The 22,470-nt window shown below is 43.4% G+C and overlaps 1 protein-coding gene and 1 long non-coding RNA gene across 9 annotated transcripts in view; one reads left to right on the top strand and one right to left on the bottom strand.

Moving 5' to 3' along the window:
* Window positions 1–11,009, bottom strand: part of LOC121574102 (gametogenetin-binding protein 2) — a 34,797-nt gene extending 23,788 nt beyond the window's left edge. For 2 of the 6 annotated variants that reach the window (XM_041886702.2, XM_041886708.2), the window contains exons 1-4: window positions 10,429–11,009; window positions 9,423–9,552; window positions 8,714–8,794; window positions 4,361–4,614 (exon numbers count right to left, since the gene is read on the bottom strand). In XM_041886702.2, the coding sequence (XP_041742636.1) occupies window positions 4,361–4,614; window positions 8,714–8,794; window positions 9,423–9,515 (428 nt within the window). In that variant the 5' untranslated portion in view covers window positions 9,516–9,552; window positions 10,429–11,009. Of the gene's footprint in view, window positions 1–4,360; window positions 4,615–8,713; window positions 8,795–9,422; window positions 9,553–9,732; window positions 9,825–10,202; window positions 10,307–10,424 lie in introns of those variants that run through there. The other 4 variants (XM_041886703.2, XM_041886706.2, XM_041886705.2 and 1 more) reach the window with 4 other exon arrangements.
* On the top strand, window positions 10,225–20,647 carry LOC121574104. 3 transcript variants are annotated; one of them, XR_006002145.2, is made up of 4 exons: window positions 10,229–10,313; window positions 18,435–18,520; window positions 18,940–19,938; window positions 20,148–20,647. It is a non-coding gene; the product is annotated as an uncharacterized LOC121574104 (long non-coding RNA). The 3 variants fall into 3 exon arrangements; XR_006002143.2 differs by lacking the exon at window positions 18,435–18,520 and having other exon boundaries at window positions 10,225–10,313; XR_006002144.2 differs by lacking the exon at window positions 10,229–10,313 and having other exon boundaries at window positions 18,387–18,520.
* Window positions 20,648–22,470: the final 1,823 nt, after the last annotated feature.

Here is a 22,470-nt window from a genome sequence, read left to right as displayed (position 1 = left end):
TTAAGCTTTCTGCCCATATACAGTGGCTTGCGAAAATATTCACCCCCCCCCTTGGCATTTTTCCAATTTTGTTGCCTTACAACCTGGAATTAAAAAATTGATTTTTGGAGGGTTTGTATCATTTGATTTACACAACATGCCTACCAATTTGAAGATGCAAAATATTTTTTTTTGTGAAACAAACAACAAATAAGACAAAACAACAGAACTTGAGCATGCATAACTATTCACCCTCCAAAAGTCAATACTTTGTAGAGCCACCTTTTGCAGCAATTACAGCTGCAAGTCTCTTGGGGTATGACTCTATAAGTTTGGCACATCTAGCCACTGGGATTTTTGCCCATTCTTCAAGGCAAAACTGCTCCAGTTCCTTCAAGTTGGTTGGGTTCCGCTGGTGTACAGCAATCTTTAAGTCATACCCCAGATTCTCAATTGGATTTACTAGGCCATTCCAAGACATTTAAAATGTTTCCCCTTAAACCACTCGAGTGTTGCTTTAGCAGTATGCTTAGGGTCATTGTCCTGATGGAAGACTGAAACAGGTTTCCCTCAAGAATTTCCCTGTATTTAGCGCCATCCATCATTCCTTCAATTCTGACAAGTTTCCCAATCCCTGCCGATGAAAAACATCCCACAGCATGATGCTGCCACCACCATGCTTCACTGTGGGAATGGTGTTCTCAGGGTGATGAGAGGTGTTGGGTTTGCGCCAGACATAGCGTTTTGCTTGATGGCTAAAAAGCTCAATTTTAGTCTCATCTGACCAGAGTACCTCCATATGTTTGGGGAGTCTCCCACATGCCTTTTGGCGAACACCAAACGTGTTTGCTTATTTTTTTCTTTAAGCAATGGCTTTTTTCTGGCCACTCTTCTGTAAAGCCCAGCTCTGTGGAGTGTACGGCTTAAAGTGGTCCTATGGACAGATACTCCAATCTATGCTGTGGAGCTTTGCAGCTCCTTCAGGGTTATCTTTGGTCTCTTTGTTGCCTCTCTGATTAATGCCCTCCTTGCCTGATATGTGAGTTTTGGTGGGCGGCCCTCTTGGCAGGTTTGTTGTCGTGCGATATTCTTTCAATTTTTTAATAATGGATTTAAATGGTTCTCCGTGGGATGTTCAACTTTTTGGATATTTTTTTATAACCCAACCTTGATCTGTACTTCTCCACAACTTTGTCCCTGACCTGTTTGGAGAGCTCCTTGGTCTTCAAGGTGCTGCTTGCTTGGTGGTGCCCCTTGCTTAGTGGTGTTGCAGACTCTGGGCCCTTTCAGAACAGGTGTATATATTCTGAGATCATGTGACAGATCATGTGACAGATTGCACACAGGTGTACTTTAACTAATTATGTGACTTTAAAATGCCATTTAGCAGACGCTTTTATCCAAAGCGACTTACATTCATGTGCGCATACATTTTTACGTATGGGTGGTCCCGGGGATCGAACCCACTACACTGGCGTTACAAGCGCCATGCTCTACCAATTGAGCTACAGAGTACCACAGAGGACTTCTGAAGGTAATTGGTTGCACTAGATCTTATTTAGGGGCTTCATAGCAAAGGGGGTGAATACATATGCACGCACCACTTTTCCGTTATTTACTGTTTAGAATTTTTTGAAACAAGTTATTTTTTTCATTTCACTTCACCAATTGACTATTTTGTGTATGTCCATTACATGAAATCCAAATAAAAATCCATTTAAATTACAGGTTGTAATGCAACAAAATAGGAAAAACGCCAAGGGGGATGAATACTTTTCCAAGGCACTGTAAGACATGTCTATGTCCTGGAAAGTTTGCTGTTACTTACAACAGTCATGCTAATCACATTAGCGCACGTTAGCTCAACCGTCCCGTATACGGGACACAGATCCCGTAGAGGTTAGAAGAGACAGCGCACACTTTTATCAAAGAAGAGACTGCTTCTTCTATGCAAATGTTGACCAGTACAATAAAATAAGTCACAAATGGAAGGGAAACACATCTGTAGCCCCTTGAAATCAGCCAAAACAAGCTCAACAACTCAATACATGCACACACGCCTATTGAATATGCATTCACCTGTATTGTAAATAGGCCTTTGCTACATCTTGATTTACCCAGTTCATCAATACACTAGAGATTTACAGTGCATTCGGAAAGTATTCAGACACCTTCACTTTTTGTTATGTTACAGCCTTATTCTAAAATTATTTAAATTGTTTTTGTCCCTCATTAATCTACACACAATACCCAATAATGACAAAGCAAAAACAGGTTTAGACATTTTTGCAAATGTATTAAAAATAAAACCTAAATATTACATTTACATAAGTATTCAGACCCTTTACTCAATACTTGGTTGAAGCACCTTTGGCAGCAATTACACCCTCGAGTCTTCTTGGGTATGACGCTACAAGCTTGGCACACCTGTATTTGGGGAGTTTCTCCCATTCTTCTCTGCAGATCCTCTCAAGCTCTGTCAGGTTGGATGGGGAGCGTCGCTGCACAGCTATTTTCAGGTCTCTCCAGAGATGTTCGATCGGGTTCAAGTCTGGGCTCTGGATGGGCCACTCAAGGACATTCAGAGACTTGTCCCGAAGCCACTCCTACGTTGTCTTGGCTGTGTGCTTAGGGTCGTTGTCCTGTTGGAAGGTGAACCTTCGTCCCAGTCTGAGGTCCTGAGTGCTCTGGAGCAGGTTTTCATCAAGGATCTTTCTGTACTTTGCTCCATTCATCTTTCCCTCGATCCTAACTAGACTCCCAGTCCCTGCCGCTGAAAAACATCCCCACAGCATGATGGTGCCACCACCATGCTTCACCGTAGGGATGGTGCCAGGTTTCCTCCAGACGATGACGCTTGGCATTCAGGCCAAAGAGTTCAATCTTGGTTTCATCAGACCAGATAATCTTGTTTCTCATGGTCTGAGAGTCCTTTAGGTGCCTTTTGGCAAACTCCAAGTGGGCTGTCATGTGCCTTTTACTGAGGAGTGCCTTCCGTCTGGCCACTCTACCATAAAGGCCTGATTGGTGGAGTGCAGCACAGATGGTTGTCCTTCTGGAAGGTTCTCCTATCTCCACAGAGGAACTCTGGAGCTCTGTCAAGAGTGACCAAGAACCTGTCAGAGTGACCATCGGGTTCTTGGTCACCTCCCTGACCAAGGCCCTTCTCCCCCGATTGCTCAGTTTGGCCGGGCGGCAAGCTCTAGGAAGAGTCTTGGTGTTTCCAAACTTCTTCCATTTAAGAATAATGGAGGCCACTGTGTTCTTGGGGACCTTCAATGCTGCAGACATTTTGGTACCCTCATGGCTTGGTTTTTGCTCTGACATGAACTGTCTACATTGGGACCTTATATAGACAGGTGTGTGCCTTTCCAAATCATGTCCAATCAATTGAATTTACCTCAGGTGGACTCCAATCAAGTTGTAGAAACAGGATGATCAATGGAAACAGGATGCACCTGAGCTCAATTTCAAGTCTCATAGCAAAGGGTCTGAATACTTGTGTAAATAAGGTTTGTCTTTTATTTGTAATACATTTCTAAACATTTCTCAAAACCTGTCCCTAAAACAATTACTTCATTTTAGAATAAGGTTGTAACTAATAAAATGTGGAAAAAGTGAAGGGGTCTGAATACTTTCCGAATGCACTGTACCATTCAAATAAATGATTACCATTATGTTATGTAGTTCGTTTTTTACCAAAGTCAAATTGATTGTATGATGTTATAATTGATTCATTAATGCATACATAAAAATAAATAGAAATATGTAATGATATTGAATTCAAAAGATCTGTCTGGATCAAGTGCCATTCTGTGACTTTGGCTAATACGGTTTTCTGTTCCACCTGATAGTTAATTGCGCACACCTGGTGTCCCAGGTCTAAATCAGTCCCTGATTAGAGGGCAACAATGAAGAAAGGCAGTGGAACTGGCTTCGAGGTCCAAAGTTGAGTTTGAGGGGTATAGAGTATTGTGATACTAAACCTGGTATTGAACTCAGAATTCTGCTATCGTGACAACACTAACTAATAGCTTACCATAAAAACATAAGTGGTCAGATTTTATCAGTACTTACATAAGCTAAACAAAAAAACCTTCCAAAACACAAATACAGCTGATTCTTACTGGGACTCGAGAAATGGTATGTAATATTTCTGCTGTCAATCAAGGGCACAGTTTACAGATTGTTTCTAAGGCAAATGGGCCAATAAAGTACGGATAAAAGATGGACCACATCAATAGTATGAGTCCGTCTTATGACAGGTCAATAAAGAATCAATAAAAAGTTAGGCTACACAAGAAGCACTCTGTGACATGCCAATAAAGTATGAATAAAGAAATAGACTCTTGTAGTCTGTCTTGTGACAGTTCTCACTCACCCGTGGAAGTAGAAGAGGTTGTACAGCTTGTTTGCATCGGCCACGCAGGCCTTGGTGACAGAGAGCACGCCGATGGGCTTCAAAGTGAGGGGCTCCAGAGCCGGGTTCCCAGACTCCACCAGCTGGGAGAAGAGGCGCTCCACACTCCGCCTGCAGCCCACGCACGGCACCAGCTGGGACAGGGCGCTGAACATCTCCCTGGACGACACAATCATGGCGTTGTTCAGGTCCTGCTGCTTCAACATGCTGTGATGCTGTGGGGGGCAGAGGCAGGCAGACACACACACAACTTGACTTAGTACTGTGTGTAGCTAAGTGTTGAAGAAATAAAGGCATGATCCTTGAGCAAAGTATGACAACCAGTCTTAAAGTCAATATCATCAAGCCATGTATGAAAAGGCGCACACTAGGGATGCACATTTCGGTCAATTTTGCTGCCGACTAACCGACCCTCATTAACCTGTCAACAAACGGTTAGGGGGTTATAATCCACCCCCAGAAATAAAAATCATGAAACTCCTATCAATTCAATGAAAGCCTATGTTCTATCAGTGGGTAAAATAAACTTCTAAGTGGTCCGTCTGAAATCAGAAAATCGTGTAGGAACGCGTCATAGCTACATGGTTCCCGTCACTGGGCCTCAACATTATACATCGGGTTAGGGCCAAGTAGGGCCTGTTTTTTCATCAATAACTAGGGTACGGTCAGGTCTCGGGTATCACTTACATTTTGAAGCTGAGCCATTTGCTCGTGCACTGCTACGCAGTACAGTCATATCTGACTAAGATCATAACATGGTGTCAGAAGTGCTTCAAACTCGTCAAATATAAGGAGAGATTATTTCACAGAAAATAATAATGTGCCTTAAGTTGTCTGAGTTTAGAGTGATGAAAAAAGCTAACTGCTCTCATGTCTCTACATTGAGCAGAGCGACCCAAGCGGAGCGTTGCTATGGTTACTCACAGAGCAGCCATGAGCAGAGAACATTTTTTATTTATTTTTTCACCTTTATTTAACCAGGTAGGCCAGTTGAGAACAAGTTCTCATTTACAACTGCGACATGGCCAAGATAAAGCAAAGCAGTGCGATAAAAACACCAACACAGAGTTACATATGGTATAAACAAAAACGTACAGTCAATAACACAATAGAAAAATATAAAATCTATATACAGTGTGTGCAAATGTAGTAAGTTATGGAGGTAAGGCAATAAATAGGCCATAGTGCAAAATAATTACAATTTAGTATTAACACTGGAGTGATAGATGTGCAGAAGATGATGTGCAAATAGAGATACTGGGGATCAAATGAGCAAAATAAATAACAATATGGGGATGAGGTAGTTAGGTGGGCTAATTACAGATGGGCTGTGTACAGGTGCAGTGATCGGTAAGCTGCTCTGACAACTGATGCTTAAAGTTAGTGAGGGAGATAAGTGTCTCCAGATTCAGAGATTTTTGCAGTTCGTTCCAGTCATTGGAATAGCAAGTGTTTTTCGGTTTTCAAATAAATGTATAAAATGTGGTTAATGGCCCTGGCAGATTGGGCACCTCTTGAAGGCCAAATGGCCTTGCCCCTAAAATCACGAAATCCCAGTCCTGGAGTGCAGGAGGCCCTTCATGTTTTTGATTTAACCGACCTGGAAGACCAGGTGTGTTGAATTTAGGCAATCACTGAACTGATCAATTAACAAAGTAGCTCAGTGTGGTGCCTAGTAGGGACAAAATCTTGTAGTACCTGCGGCACTCCAGGAACAGGGTTGCCTAACCCTGCAATAGATGGTATGGGCATACTTGTCTAGAACACATCCATCCGTGTATATCGTCATGACAAAGTATATATTTTGCTTAGATGTGCTCAATCTAAACAGTGTACCAAATTATTCAACACAGTTTCTCCTTCAAGTACCATCTCGCAATGAGCTCTGTGTGTCTGTGGGAAAGGGCCGTTGTTGCCATAGCAACGTACTCTGCACTGGCTCTGGGCAGAGGCGAACTGCAAATTGAACTCGGTGAGACTCCTAAATTGTTAGTGCAGTTTGTTTAGCCGATTTTACTACATATGCAGTAAGTAGCACTAGCACCTTCACATGTAGGTTTTATTGTATGTAGTTACATTTGCTAGCTAGCTACCTAGCAGCCAGCACAGAGAGAGCATTGCATTGTGGGTTTTGTAGTCGACTTGAGCTGCAAAACCCACAAACACTTAATAATAATAATAATAATAAAATTATTATTATTATTATTATTATTAGCCATTTAGCAGACGCTTTTATCCAAAGCGACTTACAGTCATATGTGCATACATTTTTACGTATGGGTGGTCCCGGGGATCGAACCCACTACCCTGGCGTTACGAGCGCCATGCTCTACCAATTGAGCTACAGAGGACCACCCAACCCTCTAATCATAGGAATTAGAGGGTTGGGTGGATTATCCATGTAATTTTAGTCTCCAAACAGTAAAATTACCAACAGAAAATATTATGCATGCATTCAAGGAATGGCAATTTTTCATTAACAGCTTAATTAAAACATGCAACAATAGCAAGTCTTACAGTCAAAGGGCTATAGCCTATTATTGAACATGCAACTGCTGTAATGGAGAAGCTAATAAAACTTATTTTTCAAACATTTGCCAAAATGCAATTCGTAGGAAATCACAGTTCTAAAACAGTGCACCTAATGCGAGCAGTTCCATATGTGACAGATTAACATCTCTGTTAGAAACGTAGGTTTCTAACAATTATACTGCCTAAAGTTCATATTGCAAAGTGGTGGGTGACATGCTGATAGCCTGCCTACTGTTGACTATAGCCTATGCACTGGTGAATGGGAGGCGCGCCTTAATTACGAGTTAAGATTGTGAGATAAAACAGCTCTTTTTAATCATCAACAGTTTAAAAACATCAACAGTTTAAAAACGCGATTGCATTTAGAATAGTTATTTGTTGTGCAATGACTAGGCTTATAAAAGCATGTTTCACTCCAGTACCAGCTCTCATGCGGTCTGACAGGTGCTCTCATGCGGTCTGACAGGTGATAGGCCATTCTGCTCCTCAAACTAGGCTCTGTATGCTACGAGTGTGTGATAATTAAGTAGTGCTGAGCGATTAGTGCTTTTATAGGTCGGTTCGGTTTCTGTTAAATTATTAAAAAATTAATCACGGTTTTCGGTTTCAATTATTTAGGTTGAATGTTGTAACAGAATAAAACAATTAATAAAAGTCCCATGATGGTAGTGACTGCTCATTACTGCTTATCACATTAACCATTTATTGACATTTCTTTACTTTAATAAAATACTTCAGTTGTGTAAATTACATTTGTTTTATTTTAATGACCATTATTTCATTCCAAGTAATCTCATCTCTATAGAGCTGCTGCATATGCTGTCTAACAAAATTACTATTTTGTAGTTTTTCAAAGTAAATAAGGCATACTTTTATGACTGCTGAATTCCAACTATCTATCACTTAGATCATGTATTTTCAGATCCCCTCACGATCGCGCATTCTTCTGCCTCTTCCGTAGACTGGACAAGTAGACGCGCAATGGATTATGGTCATTCTAGTTAATAACCACGTTTTAAGCACTAAACTATGTATAATATTGGCCTGTTGGAAACTACAACTCCATACTACATCACACAGTTCAGGCTGGACCTGATTTATCTCTAGAGAAACTGTGCAATGTGTGCACAGAAAAAACCCTGAACAAAATGGAATTCAAATAATTGAACTGACATGAGTCAATTAGTTGTTTAAAAACCGAAAAATAACAAATGTCGGTTAATAAAATTTAAATTTACATCATTTAGCAGACGCTCTTATCCAGAGCGACTTACAGTGAGTGAGTGCATACATTTTTTAAATGTATTTTTTCATACTGGAATCGAACCCACAACCCTGGCGTTGCAAAATACCATGCTCTACCAACTGAGCTACATCCCTGCCGGCCATTCCCTCCCCTACCCTGGACGACGCTGGGCCAATTGTGCGCTGCCCCATGGGTCTCCCGGTCGCGGCCAGCTACAACAGAGCCTGGATTTGAACCAGGATCTCTAGTGGCACAGCTAGCACTGTGATGCAGTGCCTTAGACCACTGCGCCACTCGGGAGAGATACATGACGACTCACGAAGATACACACACGGCAATTTAATTCCATTAAAGTATGCAAATTAACCTATAGACCGATAAGAATGACCGGTCAAATGTGTTTTCAGTGGCTAACGACTAACGGTTAACCGTTAACGTCCCTAGTACACACAAATCTTCTTCCTTCCTTATGACTAGGATGTTGATTCATTCTATTCGATCACATTCACAGCAACAGTGTCACAGTACTCACTCACCTCAACAAACTGCTTCATCTGAGAGCTGTTGATCTGGTGACTGTCAAGGTTCATGACACTGTCAGTAAACTCCATCACCATCTGTAATAACAAGGGGACATATATTGAAAATGTCATCAGCACAAGTATTCCACAACACAACTGGGAAATGCTACACTATGTAAAGTAGAGCAAGTAAATCTGTTCACTAAATGAATGCTCTTCCAACATTAACCTGTCCATACAGTATCTGCATCGCCAAAATAGGTCCAAGCCCAGTATCTAATATGCTACCACTGCTCAAATGATCACCATTTAGGCTAGCCACTCAGCTAACAAACAACCGCATACAGTTTGCGGTCATGGTTAGCTTGCCGGTTAGTTAACTGGTCAGTTAGGCTAGCCTAACAGCTCAGAACTGTAATGCCAAAATGCATTGCTTAACCTACATCAGGGTGTCATTGGAAATACGTGACAGCTAGAGCTAGCTCTAACCAACATACCTAGCTATCAAACATTGCTGACTAGAAAGCCGGTTGGTGGATCCGGCTAGCTAGCTTGCTGGCGCTAGTTCATGGAAAGGCCTTGCTAGTCCTCTCGGTCACTCGCTCGCAACCGAGTTTCATGGTCGACATAGGTAGCTAGCTACTTTCAGAAGAGTGCCTGATTGTAAAGCCTTAAAACATCTAGAGCACCATATGGGAGACAGACACACACTGCACTTTCTTACCGTGAGAGTGTCATCGATGTACAGGGGAATCTGTCTTGCGAGGAAAGGAAAGTCTTCTTCCCCGTCCCTGCAAACCGCAACCAAGCGCGCCATGTCTTCCAGCTCCTATCGTGGTGGTAGCACGTATTGCCTGTATACAGTTAGGACAGATTGAGAAAATCCAATAGTCACATTTTCACCAATAGCTAGGGCTAATGTACCCGTCATAACATGCAGGGAATTATAATTTGGAAAAATACATTGAATGTAACTGTTACTGTAATATGAAATGATCCCAACAATTTTAAACGCTTCGGTGGATGATACATGCCATTGTAGCAGTTCTCTATGACCTATAGGTCATAGACCTAGCTGGCTCGTGGGCTGCTGCTAGTTACTAACTAGCTAGTTACCTAGAGAAAGTGGATGCTAATAAATACTGGGCTGGGGCGTATTTATTACTCGAAAAAGTTGCAGCCATTCTGTTTCGTAATAGAAGCTAGAGTTTCTATTGGACATATTCATGTAGGTCCCTCCCTGTTTGCTGAACCTGTCCAATATAAATGTTCGTTTTCTTTTGCAACTGTTTGGCGTAATGATTACACCCCAGGCTAGTTAGCATAGTGCTAAAATTAGCGAACCAGTCAGTGAGTATACTTCAGTTAGCTAGGTTTTAAACTGAGGTCGGACCAATCTTTAAGAAAATACAAAAACTACAATAAGAACGTGTTAGATTACGGCACAGTTTACATTTACTGTGGTTAACTTTCTTATTTGGTTAACATGCTAGCTAGCAGCTACCTCCACTGGGTCTGAAGAAATTCGAATCAAATTGAAGCCTCAGAACGACACAGATTAGCTAACTAGCTAACGTGATCTCTTCGCCGAAAAAGTAGCTATGTCAACCGATCTGTAAGTTACTGATCTTGCTTCATGTTCTTGACAACTGACACTTCTTTCCGAATTTACAAATGTATAATGACATTATTTTGTAAACACAAGCAATCACCGTACATCTCTTACCCACTTTTGAATGTTGCCTTTTTATATAAAAACAAACAAGCGCGGCGACGGAATCTTCATGTGTAACCTTTGCCCTCAAGACTTAGCAACAAAAATAAATTCCAGCAGTACACTCGCGATGACATTCGAGCGCTAGGGGTTGCCAGAGCACAGATTGAACAATGAGACAGATATTTCACCGATAAATGTGCATCCGCTTGGCGTTTCCAAATATGGTAGTGAGAGGAAGCCCAGTGGCCTGTGTCATAGTTCCCAATCGTTCTGATTGTGTAGTGATTGTGACGTCATGTTGTAACATTTCTCACACCGTGAATATGTTCCCAGTTCAATAATTAATTGCACGAGCCTGGACCTCACTGGAAAGGGTAGATGTCATACAGGGGAAAGGACTCAGAATATGTAGTGGGGCGTTTCGGACGTCCCCAGTGGCTGCATTACAGGTGGAGATGGGGGATATGCCATTGCAGATTAGGAGACAGCAGCTGGCAATTAATTATTGGGTTAACCTATAAGGACATGGGGTGTCTCATCCTGCGAAAGGGATTTTACAGGCATGCTGGGAACATGAGCGAAGACAGAACACAAGCTTTGGGTGGGTGGGTAAAACCCAGGCGAAGGCGATGGGACTGTATGGAAGGGAGTTTAGTCCAACAGTAGTTATTCCTGTAAATCTACCATGGCTACTCCCGCCTCCAGTAGTTGATCTAGAAGTGTTGGAGAGACTACAGAAAGATAGGGAGGGTGTTGATCCAGCAGATTTCTTTAAGAGACGTCTGGAAACTGTGTATCAGGAGTTTTTATCAGAGAAGGCATTTATTTCAAGTACAGAGGAAAGTCGGGGAGGGGAGGACGGCAGGAAGGGACAGAAGAGAGGAGGCTATTTTTTACAAGATTAAGGGTGGGACACAGCCAGTTGAATAAGTCATTAAATGTGATAGGAAAGCATCCATCAGGAAAGTGTGGTTATTGTCAGGAAATAGAGACCGTGGAGCATGAATTGCTACAGTGTGGGCAGTATCAGAGGGAAAGAGAGAGGATGAAATCTAGTATGAGGTAGAAGGGGATATAGGAAATTAGTTTAAATAGTGTATTGAGTATATCATCATTAGATATAGTCTCAAATATTTTGTTATCTTTTTTAAGAGAAACAGGGTTGGCAGGTAGGATTTAGTTTCTCCCTGTCTCTGGCCCACATTCCAGTACAGTAGGTGGCGGTAATGCACCATAACGTTGGATGCCAACCGCCAATAAACCCCACTGAAGAAGAAGAAGAAGAATAATTAATTGCATGCCTGGCTGAGCTCGTGCGGATGTCTCTCTCTCTCTCCCCTCGCTCGACGTCGAAAAACTGTGGGCGCGTGCATTTGCTACATCTGCCAATACGGACTCGCGTGTCAAAGTGCCACAGAGAATGGATTAAACTATTTACCCATTTAATAACCAGACCTTCATACAAACTTGCTATGAAAAGGGATCTTCTTTGGTAGGAGGACACAGACAGGAAGGTTGCGTTTGGAGAAGGTTAGAGGAGTAGGTGGGATAAATCGTTGAAAAACAAACAACCTTTACTCAGTGTGGGGGTGGTTCGGCACGGCTGTGCTGTGAATGGGTCAGAGATGGTAGGAGATAGTGATGGAGAAGAAAGTGAAGCAAGTATGGAACATAGCGGTACAAATAAAGGAGGGAGTAAGAAAGAGAAAAAGAAAGCGGGAGAGAAAGGGAGTAGGGGTATGAAGGGGAGCGAGAGGTCTATGGAGGCAGAAAAGGACGTTTGAGGAGAGCAACCTAGCTTCCAACGCTAGCGGAAGTTCGGAGGTAGAAAGTGCAGAGGAAGGGCAAGATAAGACGTGAGGGGAACATAGAGGTGAGGAGGAGCATGAAGTGATTCTGAAGTTTAGGGAGGAAGGGGGAGTTGGGGCGATGAGTCCGATAAGGTTGACGGCAGTGATAAAAGAGTTGATTGGGGAAGTTGTCAATGCTAAAGTGTTAAGAGATGGGAGCTTGTTGGTGTTCTGTAAGGACATGGCGCAAAGGGAAAAAGCTCTCAGAGTGAAGCAAATAGGGAAGTGTAAGGTGGAGTTGAGATTGATGTAAGGTGGAGTCAAAATTGATAGAAAATAGACCTCGCTCTGGTATCTAGTGCGATGGCAGGAATATGTGAGTGGGAGGTATGGGAGTAGTCGACAGTAGGGATTGATCATTACCCCATAGTATGTACAGTAGGCCGGAGGGAGGAGGAGGTGTCAGTGGATGGAGTAGGCAGGTGGATGTTTGGAAGGGCAAAGTGGGATCAGTTTCAGAAGCTGAGTGAGCAGGTGATGGCTCGGGTGGATATGAGAGGGGATGTGGATAGTATGAATAACTGGGTGAGAACAGCGTTAGTGAGGGCAGCTACTGAGGCTATACTTAAGAGTTCAGGGAGGAGGAGGAAAGCAGTCCCATGGTGGACAGAGGAATGTGGGGCAATGGTGAGGAATAGGAACAGGGCATTTAGAGTACTGAAAAGGACGCATAACTTCCAACATCTGATTCAGTATAAGCAGGCCCAGGCCATGGTGAGGACAACTATCCGTCAGGCAAAGAGGTCATGTTGGCAACGGTTCTGTGACACCATTGGAAGGGCGACACCTGTGGGAGAAGTGTGGTGGATGAGTAAGAGGATGAGTGGGGTCAGAAGAGAGTGGGATTATCCAGTGTTGACGAGTGGGGAGGATATGGCAGTAACAGATGAGGAGAAGGCAGAGATGATGGCCAAAGCATTTGTCCAAGTGCATAGCTCTGCAAATTTGTCAGAGGAGAGGCAGAGGGGGAGAGAGAACACGAGAGAGGAGCATCCTGGAGTGCTGGATAGGAGGGAGGATGTAAATTATGCGTTGAATGCACCATTTACCATGGCAGAGGTGAAAAGAGCAATAGGTAAGGCTGGGTTAACTTCACCTGGGAAAGATGAGGTGTGCTATGTTATGTTGGCCCATCTTAGTGATGAGGCACGGGATAAGGTATTGGTGTTGTACAACAGAGTGTGGGAGGAGGGGAAACTACCAGGCAGTTGGAAGGAGGCAGTAGTGGTACCAATCCGGAAGCCCGGGAAGGATCCAACGAGAACAACAAGCTATCGGCCAATAGCTTTAACATCATATGTAAACTCAGCAAAAAAAGAAACGTCCCTTTTTCAGGACCCTGTCTTTCAAAGATAATTTGTAAAAATCCAAATAACTTCACAGATCTTCATTGTAAAGGCTTTAAACACTATTTCCCATGCTTGTTCAATGTACCATAAACCATTAATGAACATGCACTTGTGGAACAGTCGTTAAGACACTAACAGCTTACAGACGGTAGGCAATTAAGGTCACAGTTATGAAAACTTAGGACACTAAAGAGGCCTTTCTACTGACTCTGAAAAACACCAAATGAAAGATGCCCAGGGTCCCTGCTCATCTGGGTGAACATGCTGCAAGGAGGCATAAGGACTGCAGATGTGGCCAGGGCAATAAATTGCAATGTCCGTGCTGTGAGATGCCTAAGACAGCGCTACAGGGAGACAGGACGGACAGCTGATCGTCCTCGCAGTGGCAGACCACGTGTAACAACACCTGCACAGGATCGGTACATCCGAACATTACACCTACGGGACAGGTACAGGATGGCAACAACAACTGCCCGAGTTACACCAGGAACGCACAATCCCTCCGTCAGTGCTCAGACTGTCCGCAATAGGCTGAGAGAGGCTGGACTGATGGCCTGTTGTAAGGCAGGTCCTCACAATTTACATTTACATTTTAGTCATTTAGCAGACGCTCCTATCCAGAGCAACTTACAGTCACCAGACATCCCCGGCAACAACGTCGCCTATGGGCACAAACCCACTGTCGCTGGACCAGACAGTGCTCTTCACTGACGAGTCGCGGTTTTGTCTCACCAGGGGTAATGGTCGGATTTACGTTTATCGTCGAAGGAATGAGCGTTACACCGAGGCCTGTACTCTGGAGCGGGTTCGATTTGGAGGTGGAGGGTCCGTCATGGACTGGGGCGGTGTGTCACAGCATCATCGGACTGAGCTTGTTGTCATTGCAGGCAATCTCAACGCTGTGCATTACAGGGAAGACATCCTCCTCCCTCATGTGGTACCCTTCCTACAGGCTCATCCTGACATGACCCTCCAGCATGACAATGCTGCAAGACAGGAATGTCAGTGTTCTGCCATGGCCAGCGAAGAGCCCGGATCTCAATTCAATTGAGCACGTCTGGGACCTGTTGGATCGGAGGGTGAGGGCTAGGCCCATTCCCCCTAGAAATGTCCAGGAACTTGCAGGTGCCTTGGTGGAAGAATGGGGTAACATCTCACAGCAAATCTGGTGCAGTCCATTAGGAGGAGATGCACTGCATTACTTAATGCAGCTGGTGGCCACACCAGATACTGACTGTAACTTTTGATTTTGACCCACCCCAGTTGACAGTGAGAGGACGTTTCTTTTTTTGCTGAGTTTATGTAAGATTATGGAACGTATGATTACAGAGAGGCTAACTTACTTCCTGGAGAGCAGAGGGCTAGTATCGCCACATCAGAGTGGGTTCAGGAAGGGTAGGGGAACTACAGTAAGGGAAAAAAGTATTTGATCCCCTGCTGATTATGCATGTTTGCCCATTGACAAAGAAATGATCAGTCTATCATTTTAATGGTAGGTTTATTTGATCAGTGAGAGACAGAATAACAACAAAAAATTCCAGAAAAACGCATGTCAAAAATGTTATAAATTGATTTGCATTTTAAGGAGGGAAATAAGTATTTGACCCCCTCTCAATCAGAAAGATTTCTGGCTCCCAGGTGTCTTTTATACAGGTAATGAGCTGAGATTAGGAGCACACTCTTAAAGGGAGTGCTCTTAATCTCAGTTTGTTACCTGTATAAAAGACACCTGTCCACAGAAGCAATCAATCAGATTCCAAACTCTCCACCATGGCCAAGACCAAAGAGCTCTCCAAGGATGTCAGGGACAAGATTGTAGACCTACACAAGGCTGGAATGGGCTACAAGACCATCGCCAAGCACCTTGGTGAGAAGGTGACAACAGTTGGTGCGATTATTCGCAAATGGAAGAAACACAAAATAACCGTCAATCTCCCTCGGCCTGGGGCTCCATGCAAGATCTCACCTCGTGGAGTTGCAATGATCATGAGAACGGTGAGGAATCAGCCCAGAACTACACGGGAGGATCTTGTCAATGATCTCAAGGCAGCTGGGACCATAGATACCAAGAAAACAATTGGTAACACACTACACCGTGAAGGACTGAAATCCTGCAGTGCCCGCAAGGTCCCCCTGCTCAAGAAAGCACATATACATGCCCGTCTGAAGTTTGCCAATGAACATCTGAATGATTCAGAGGAGAACTGGGTGAAAGTGTTGTGGTCAGATGAGACCAAAATCGAGCTCTTTGGCATCAACTCAACTCGCCGTGTTTGGAGGAGGAGGAATGCTGCCTATGACCCCAATAACACCATCCCCACCGTCAAACATGGAGGTGGAAACATTATGCTTTGGGGGTGTTTTTCTGCTAAGGGGACAGGACAACTTCACCGCATCAAAGGGACGATGTATGGGGCCATGTACCTTCAAATCTTGGGTGAGAACCTCCTTCCCTCAGCCAGGGCATTGAAAATGGGTAGTGGATGGGTATTCCAGCATGACAATGACCCAAAACACACGGCCAAGGCAACAAAGGAGTGGGTCAAGAAAAAGCACATTAAGGTCCTGGAATGGCCTAGCCAGTCTCCAGACCTTAATCCCATAGAACATCTGTGGAGGGAGCTGAAGGTTCGAGTTGCCAAACGTCAGCCTCGAAACCTTAATGACTTGGAGAAGATCTGCAAAGAGGAGTGGGACAAAATCCCTCCTGAGATGTGTGCAAACCTGGTGGCCAACTACAAGAAACATCTGACCTCTGTGATTGCCAACAAGGGTTTTGCCACCAAGTACTAAGTCATGTTTTGCAGAGGGGTCAAATACTTATTTCCCTCATTAAAATGCAAATCAACTAATAACATTTTTGACATGCGTTTTTCTGGATATTTTTGTTGTTATTCTGTCTCTCACTGTTCAAATAAACCTACCATTAAAATTATAGACTGATCATTTCTTTGTCAGTGGGCAAACATACATAATCAGCAGGGGTTCAAATACTTTTTTCCCTCACTGTATGGATCAGGAAGGCTCAGGTGAACAAGGAGACTGTTGTAGCTGTCTTTTTTGATGTGGAGAAGGCATATGATATGATGTGGAAGGAGGGTTTGTTAATCAAGCTTGATATTATGGGGGTAGGAGGAAAAACATACAACTGGATAAAGGATTTCCTGTTTGGAAGGTCTATCCAGGTGAGGGTGGGGAAGTCTTTATCAGTCCGCTACTTGGTGGATAACGGTACACCACAGGGGAGCGTGATTAGTCCTCTGTTGTTCTCAATCATGATCAATGATGTTTACTCTCAGGTACATCCGGATATAGGGAGGTCGTTATTTGCAGATGATGGGGTCCATACATAGTCAGGAAGGTACAGGAAGCAATTGATGAGGTAGATCGGTGGGCATTAATGTGGGGTTTCAGGTTCTCTGTAGAGAAAACTCAAACAGTGTTCTTTACCAGGAGGAAGGTGGGAGATGATGTATGCTTGAGGTTATATGGGAGAAACGTGGAGAGAGTGGGGGCCTTCAGGTTCCTTGGGGTATACTTTGACACTAGACTGACCTGGGCAGAACACATTGAGAGAGTGGTGGGAAAGTGTAAGAAGGTGCTAAATGTGATGCGCTGTCTGACGGCGAAGGAGTGGGAGGCTGGGCGTTCCTCATTGAAGACCATGTATGTTGCATTGATCCAATCTGTAATAGACTATGGCAGTATAGCATATGGTTCGGCAGCCCGGACCTCACTGGAAAGGCTAGATGTCATACAGGGGCAAGGACTCAGAGTGTAGTGGGGCATTTCGGACGTCCCCAGTGGCTGCATTACAGGTGGAGATGAGGGATATGCCATTGCAGATTAGGAGACAGCAGCTGGCAATGAATTATTGGGTTAACCTATAAGGACATGGGGTGTCTCATCCTGCGAAAGGGATTTTACAGGCATGCTGGGAACATGAGCGAAGACAGAACACAAGCTTTGGGTGGGTGGGTAAAACCCAGGCGAAGGAGATGGGACTGTATGGAAGGGAGTTTAGTCCAACAATAGTTATTCCTGTAAATCCACCATGGCTACTCCCGCCTCCAGTAGTTGATCTAGAAGTGTTGGAGAGACTACAGAAAGATAGGGAGGGTGTTGATCCATCTGGTTTGTTTAAGAGACGTCTGGAAACGGTGTATCAGGATTTTGTGGCCATTTACACAGATGGTTCAAAAGATCCAAGGACAGGACGTACTGGGTCAGCATTTGTAGTGCAGGAATGTGGGGTGGAATTCAGGAAACGTATTACAGATCATCTGGCTGTATATACGGCGTAGCTGATGGCCATACTGTTGGCCTTGCAGTGGGTGGAGGAAGTCAAACAAGACAGAGTAGTTATTTGCTCTGATTCATGTGCAGTGTTAATGAGTCTCCAGTCCTTTAGCTCACGTAGCAGAAAATACCTGCTTTATGAGGTGCTACAAACCCATGGCAGGATTAAACAGATGGGTATTCAGATAAGATTTACTTGGGGCCCAGCCCATGTGGGGGTGGAGGGGAACGAGGCAGTAGATTAACAGGTTAAACAAGCACTTAGTAGTGGGGATGTTGATGTTGAAGTTTCAATGAGCAAGGCAGAGGCAAAAAGACGAAAATGTCAGGAGCAGTGGAATAGAGATAATAAGGGAAGGTATTTATTTAAAGTACAGAGGAAAGTCGGGGAGGGGAGGACGGCACGAAGGGACAGAAGAGAGGAGGCTATTTTTACAAGATTAAGGGTGGGACACAGCCAGTTGAATAAGACATTAAATGTGATAGGAAAGCATCCAACAGGAAAGTGTGATTATTCTCAGGGAACAGAGACCGTGGAGCATGTATTGACAAACAAACTTTGCTGCCCTGTTTCCAGTCGTCCACATGGCTGGGAGAACCTATTCAAGTAAGTAAATACATTTCGAAAATGTAAAAAAAAACTGTGTTATTAGCTACAGTGCAGGCTAACTCACGTGAGCTGCTAACGTAGCTAGCTATCTAGCCAACTTTAGCTAGCTAGCTAAGTGAGTAAAATATCACCAGCTACCTAACTTCATATTAGCTAGCTATCTTGATGTATTTATCATTGTAAAAAACTAACTCCAAATACATTTCTAGGTAGCTAGCTAACAACCATAGAGGAGGGTGAAAGGATAGCAGCCCCAACTGTCAAAGTGAGAGAGTAGGCTATTCTGGATAAGGCAGGTACTTTTCTTTAGTTCCAGTCCCTAGAAGTGAGGACAGAGATAATAGTAACATACAGTGCCATCTAATTTGAGTATAATGAAGTCTGTTTCTTGTGATGTTTTCTGTCTTCGGATACAGAGAGCTGTGGAAGCCTGTCTGCAGATGAAGAGGTCACAATGAAGAGCAGTGGTTCTCAGTCCTGGTCCTGGGGACTCAGAGGGGTGCACATTTTTGCTTTTGCCTTAGCAATTCCTGAGGGGAATTCCGGCGTGTGAAGGCTACCTGTGTCCTGTATAACTTCATGAGGATGGACACAAAGACCAGGAGGGGATCTGCAGCTCGCCGCCGTGTGCCAAAGGAGAGGTCTGCTGCTCTGCAGGATGTTGCCAGGATGGGGGCCAACAACGCAGAACGGGAGGCAATCCGTGTGCGGGAGATCTTCACCTCCTACTTCTTCGAAGAGGGTGCTGTTACCTGACAACACCATAGACTACACTATGCACAACCAAACCACATTGCAATAAGAGTATTCTTCCATTTACTTAGCTATGTCAACTGCAGTTATTCAATTCACAGTTTCTCTCCCTTTGATTTCTACTTCTCAGGTAAGGGTGCTGTTTAGGAAAGGGTGATGTCTGTACAAAAACAAAACAGGCCCTTTTAAGAGTCACCCATATTTATTTATTTTTATTTATTTTTTACAATTAGACACCCTATAACCCACACCTACACACTTTTGTATCAATCTGATTGATGGATTGTGTTGTGCAGTAAGCAGGCTCAGGTGTATAATTGTGGCTGCTCCCACCTTCAAAGAATAGGCAAGAGGACCAACCATGGAGAATAGTAAGACACTTCATTATATCTATTTATATAACTACACTATATTGTTTGTCCTCATGTGTCTGCATGTTTTTCAGTATAAAGTACTCTGCAGCCACTTAGTGAGGACACCAGGTGAGGCCACACACACATATTCCTGTTGAACACTTGTCTCTTAAACTACCTTATTTTCTCAATAACAGTCTTTCTCCTTCACTTCATCCCTCTCCCCAAATGCTCTAGGTTATATCAGCTGTGTCTGTGAACCCCTCCCGCATCTGAAAAGGCTACATAGAGGGCACAGCATGATCAGAGGTGAGAAGTCACTTGGTCTGGTCAACGGAAGTATTTTTAAAGAGATGCTTTACATTGAAATGCAGATAGAGATGTAGTAGTCCCAGAGTTAATGATCCAAGGTCAGTTTTGCATTTCACCTCCTGATGATTATGATCACTGACAGTGTTAGAATAAAAAAAAACAAGGCTTAATCATGCGCTCTCTCTCCATCCGTCTCTTGTCTGCAGGTATGTTTTGATGTGAGAGAGGATGCCAACCCCCAGTCCCGTCATCACCACCTCACCCGCACTTAAGATAACCTTCGGGTCAACTGGGGGTCCAAGGCTGTTAGGAGACACCGCTAGAGACACTATTATGTAATTGTGATGAACTGAGAGAATATTAGGGTAGCACTGTGATTCATTAATCATATGTTGTCTTCCCTGCTCCTCTGTTCTTACCTCTTTCCCTTTCTGTCTTTTACACTCTTTCTCACACCTCTCTCTCCACCTCCTCTTTCTGCCTGTTTTTATAATGCACACCAGATGTGCATTGAAGTACAGATTGAACTTGTATTTGTAATGTATTACAATTATAATATTTATGATGCATGTATTTATAACAAGTGTTTCACATTCTCTACTGGTTGAAATGAAGTCTCTCATTTGATGAAATACTACACCTATCCTATGGGGCCAATTTCACCCCATATGTATTGAATTTAAAATAAAATAAATCGTAAACATGATATTTTTGAGGAAGGATGAAATAATGGATGTTGAAATCAGAAATCAAACAAGTGATAGCAAAATGTATAGAATTGTAAAAAAAAAAATGACATCAAAAGCAAAACCCCAAAACTTGCAAGCAAATAATTTTAAAGTGAGAGCAAAACTATGACAAATGGTTGAAAAAATTATTTGAAAACGAATGCAAAAATCGTTTTCACTTAAACTTTTCCAACTAATCCTATTGAATCCCTTTTGCCTACGCTCTTGCCTGCATTTACTACCTTTTGGTTATGCTACTCATATCTTTACTTTAGATGTCTGTTTCTTAGCTTTTACTGCCAGTTTTTTCCATTGCGAGTCTTGGCATTTTCTTCCTGTGAAGGGCGGGGTTCAGAGGGAGGCGTAGACAATGAGTCTCCATTGGTCCACTAGTTTTGGAGTGACGGTTCATCTTAATCCAATCAATGAACATGATAGACAGGCTTTTTTTTTATTGGCTACTTAACCAGACGGTCTGCCGTCACCACTATGCGCCAAATCTTTCCCCCTGTGCCCTCATGTTCTAAACATGGCGAACCAGTTACCAACAACTGCACCAAACTTATATGTACATTGACCCGTAACTGACAATTTTGAAGTACGTTAGCTTAGTTTGCTGGCTTTGGTGTCAGACTAGCTAGATAAATGGAAATAATCGCAAAACTGCATTCTTGTAACGTTACAGCTAGCCACTGCCACCTGTAGTGAAAGGTTTGTCCGTATGTTTGCCCAGAGTATGTGTGTGTGAGAGTGAGCTAAAACAGTGAAAACCCTAAATAGCTATTCCCATAACAATACCTGAAGCCTAGACCTAATCTTGCCTGATACTAGCTGGTTGGTTGACATAATTTCAAATTACAATTTTCAAATGTCCTCACAGGCAATGGGGAGGCACATTATGGAGAGGCTCCTGTACAGATTGCAGCAGGCCATGCAACGGCTTCCTCTGGATCTTGAATACTAACAGTTTGTCTGCACCATTGAGATTATATTTATCAGCTCACTACCAAATCAAGTAGACTTGCCTCAAGAGGTAGTGCAGGGTCTCTCCAACCAGTATAGTCTAGTCAATGTTAAAATGGAAGAAAGATGTGCCCCATCGATTGTTGTTGATGAGTTGGATGGCGAAATGGGACGTCCAAAACTGATTGTGTCAGAACAGCACCTATGACAGCTGATTGGAATGGTTCTGCTTGTACCTTGCATCGCCAAACTCCTTGGCATCTCAACACAAACTGTCCAACGTAGAATGCAGGAATATGGTATCACGGTGAGAGGCTGTCTGAAAGCACTGGGTCATCGAGTCCAGTGGATCCGAGTGTGGGACTCAGTGTATCGTGTCGATGCTGCAGGAATACAGGAAAGAATGGCACGACTTGGATGTGTAGTCGGAAGAACATACTCTGTTCGGGGTCATCTTTCCCTCATACATGTAGACACCAACCACAAGTTGATCAGGTAAGCTTAGACCCCCTTCAGTTCGGGGGTACACATTTAGTCATATAACTCCTAACCCATACAATGCTGGATAATGGCGACGGAGGGGATGGCTGCCGTTTTACGGGCTCCCTACCAACTGTGCTATTTTGTGTTTTTTCACATTGTTTGTAACTTATTTTGTACATAATGTTGCTGCTTCCGTCGCTTATGACCGAAAAGAGCTTCTGGATATCAGAACAGCGATTACTCACCTCGAACCTGGATAAAGATTTTTTTATTTTAATGAGTTCAACGCAAAGGATATACTGCTTTTCCGAGACTAGGCCTAAATCCCCGTCATTCGCGTGAAGAAAAAACGGAA

Source organism: Coregonus clupeaformis, chromosome 9 (assembly GCF_020615455.1).
Source record: "Coregonus clupeaformis isolate EN_2021a chromosome 9, ASM2061545v1, whole genome shotgun sequence".
Classification (NCBI taxonomy): domain Eukaryota; kingdom Metazoa; phylum Chordata; class Actinopteri; order Salmoniformes; family Salmonidae; genus Coregonus; species Coregonus clupeaformis.
The sequence above is the reverse complement of the archived record's forward strand: the minus strand, read 5'-3'. Positions and strand labels throughout refer to the sequence as shown.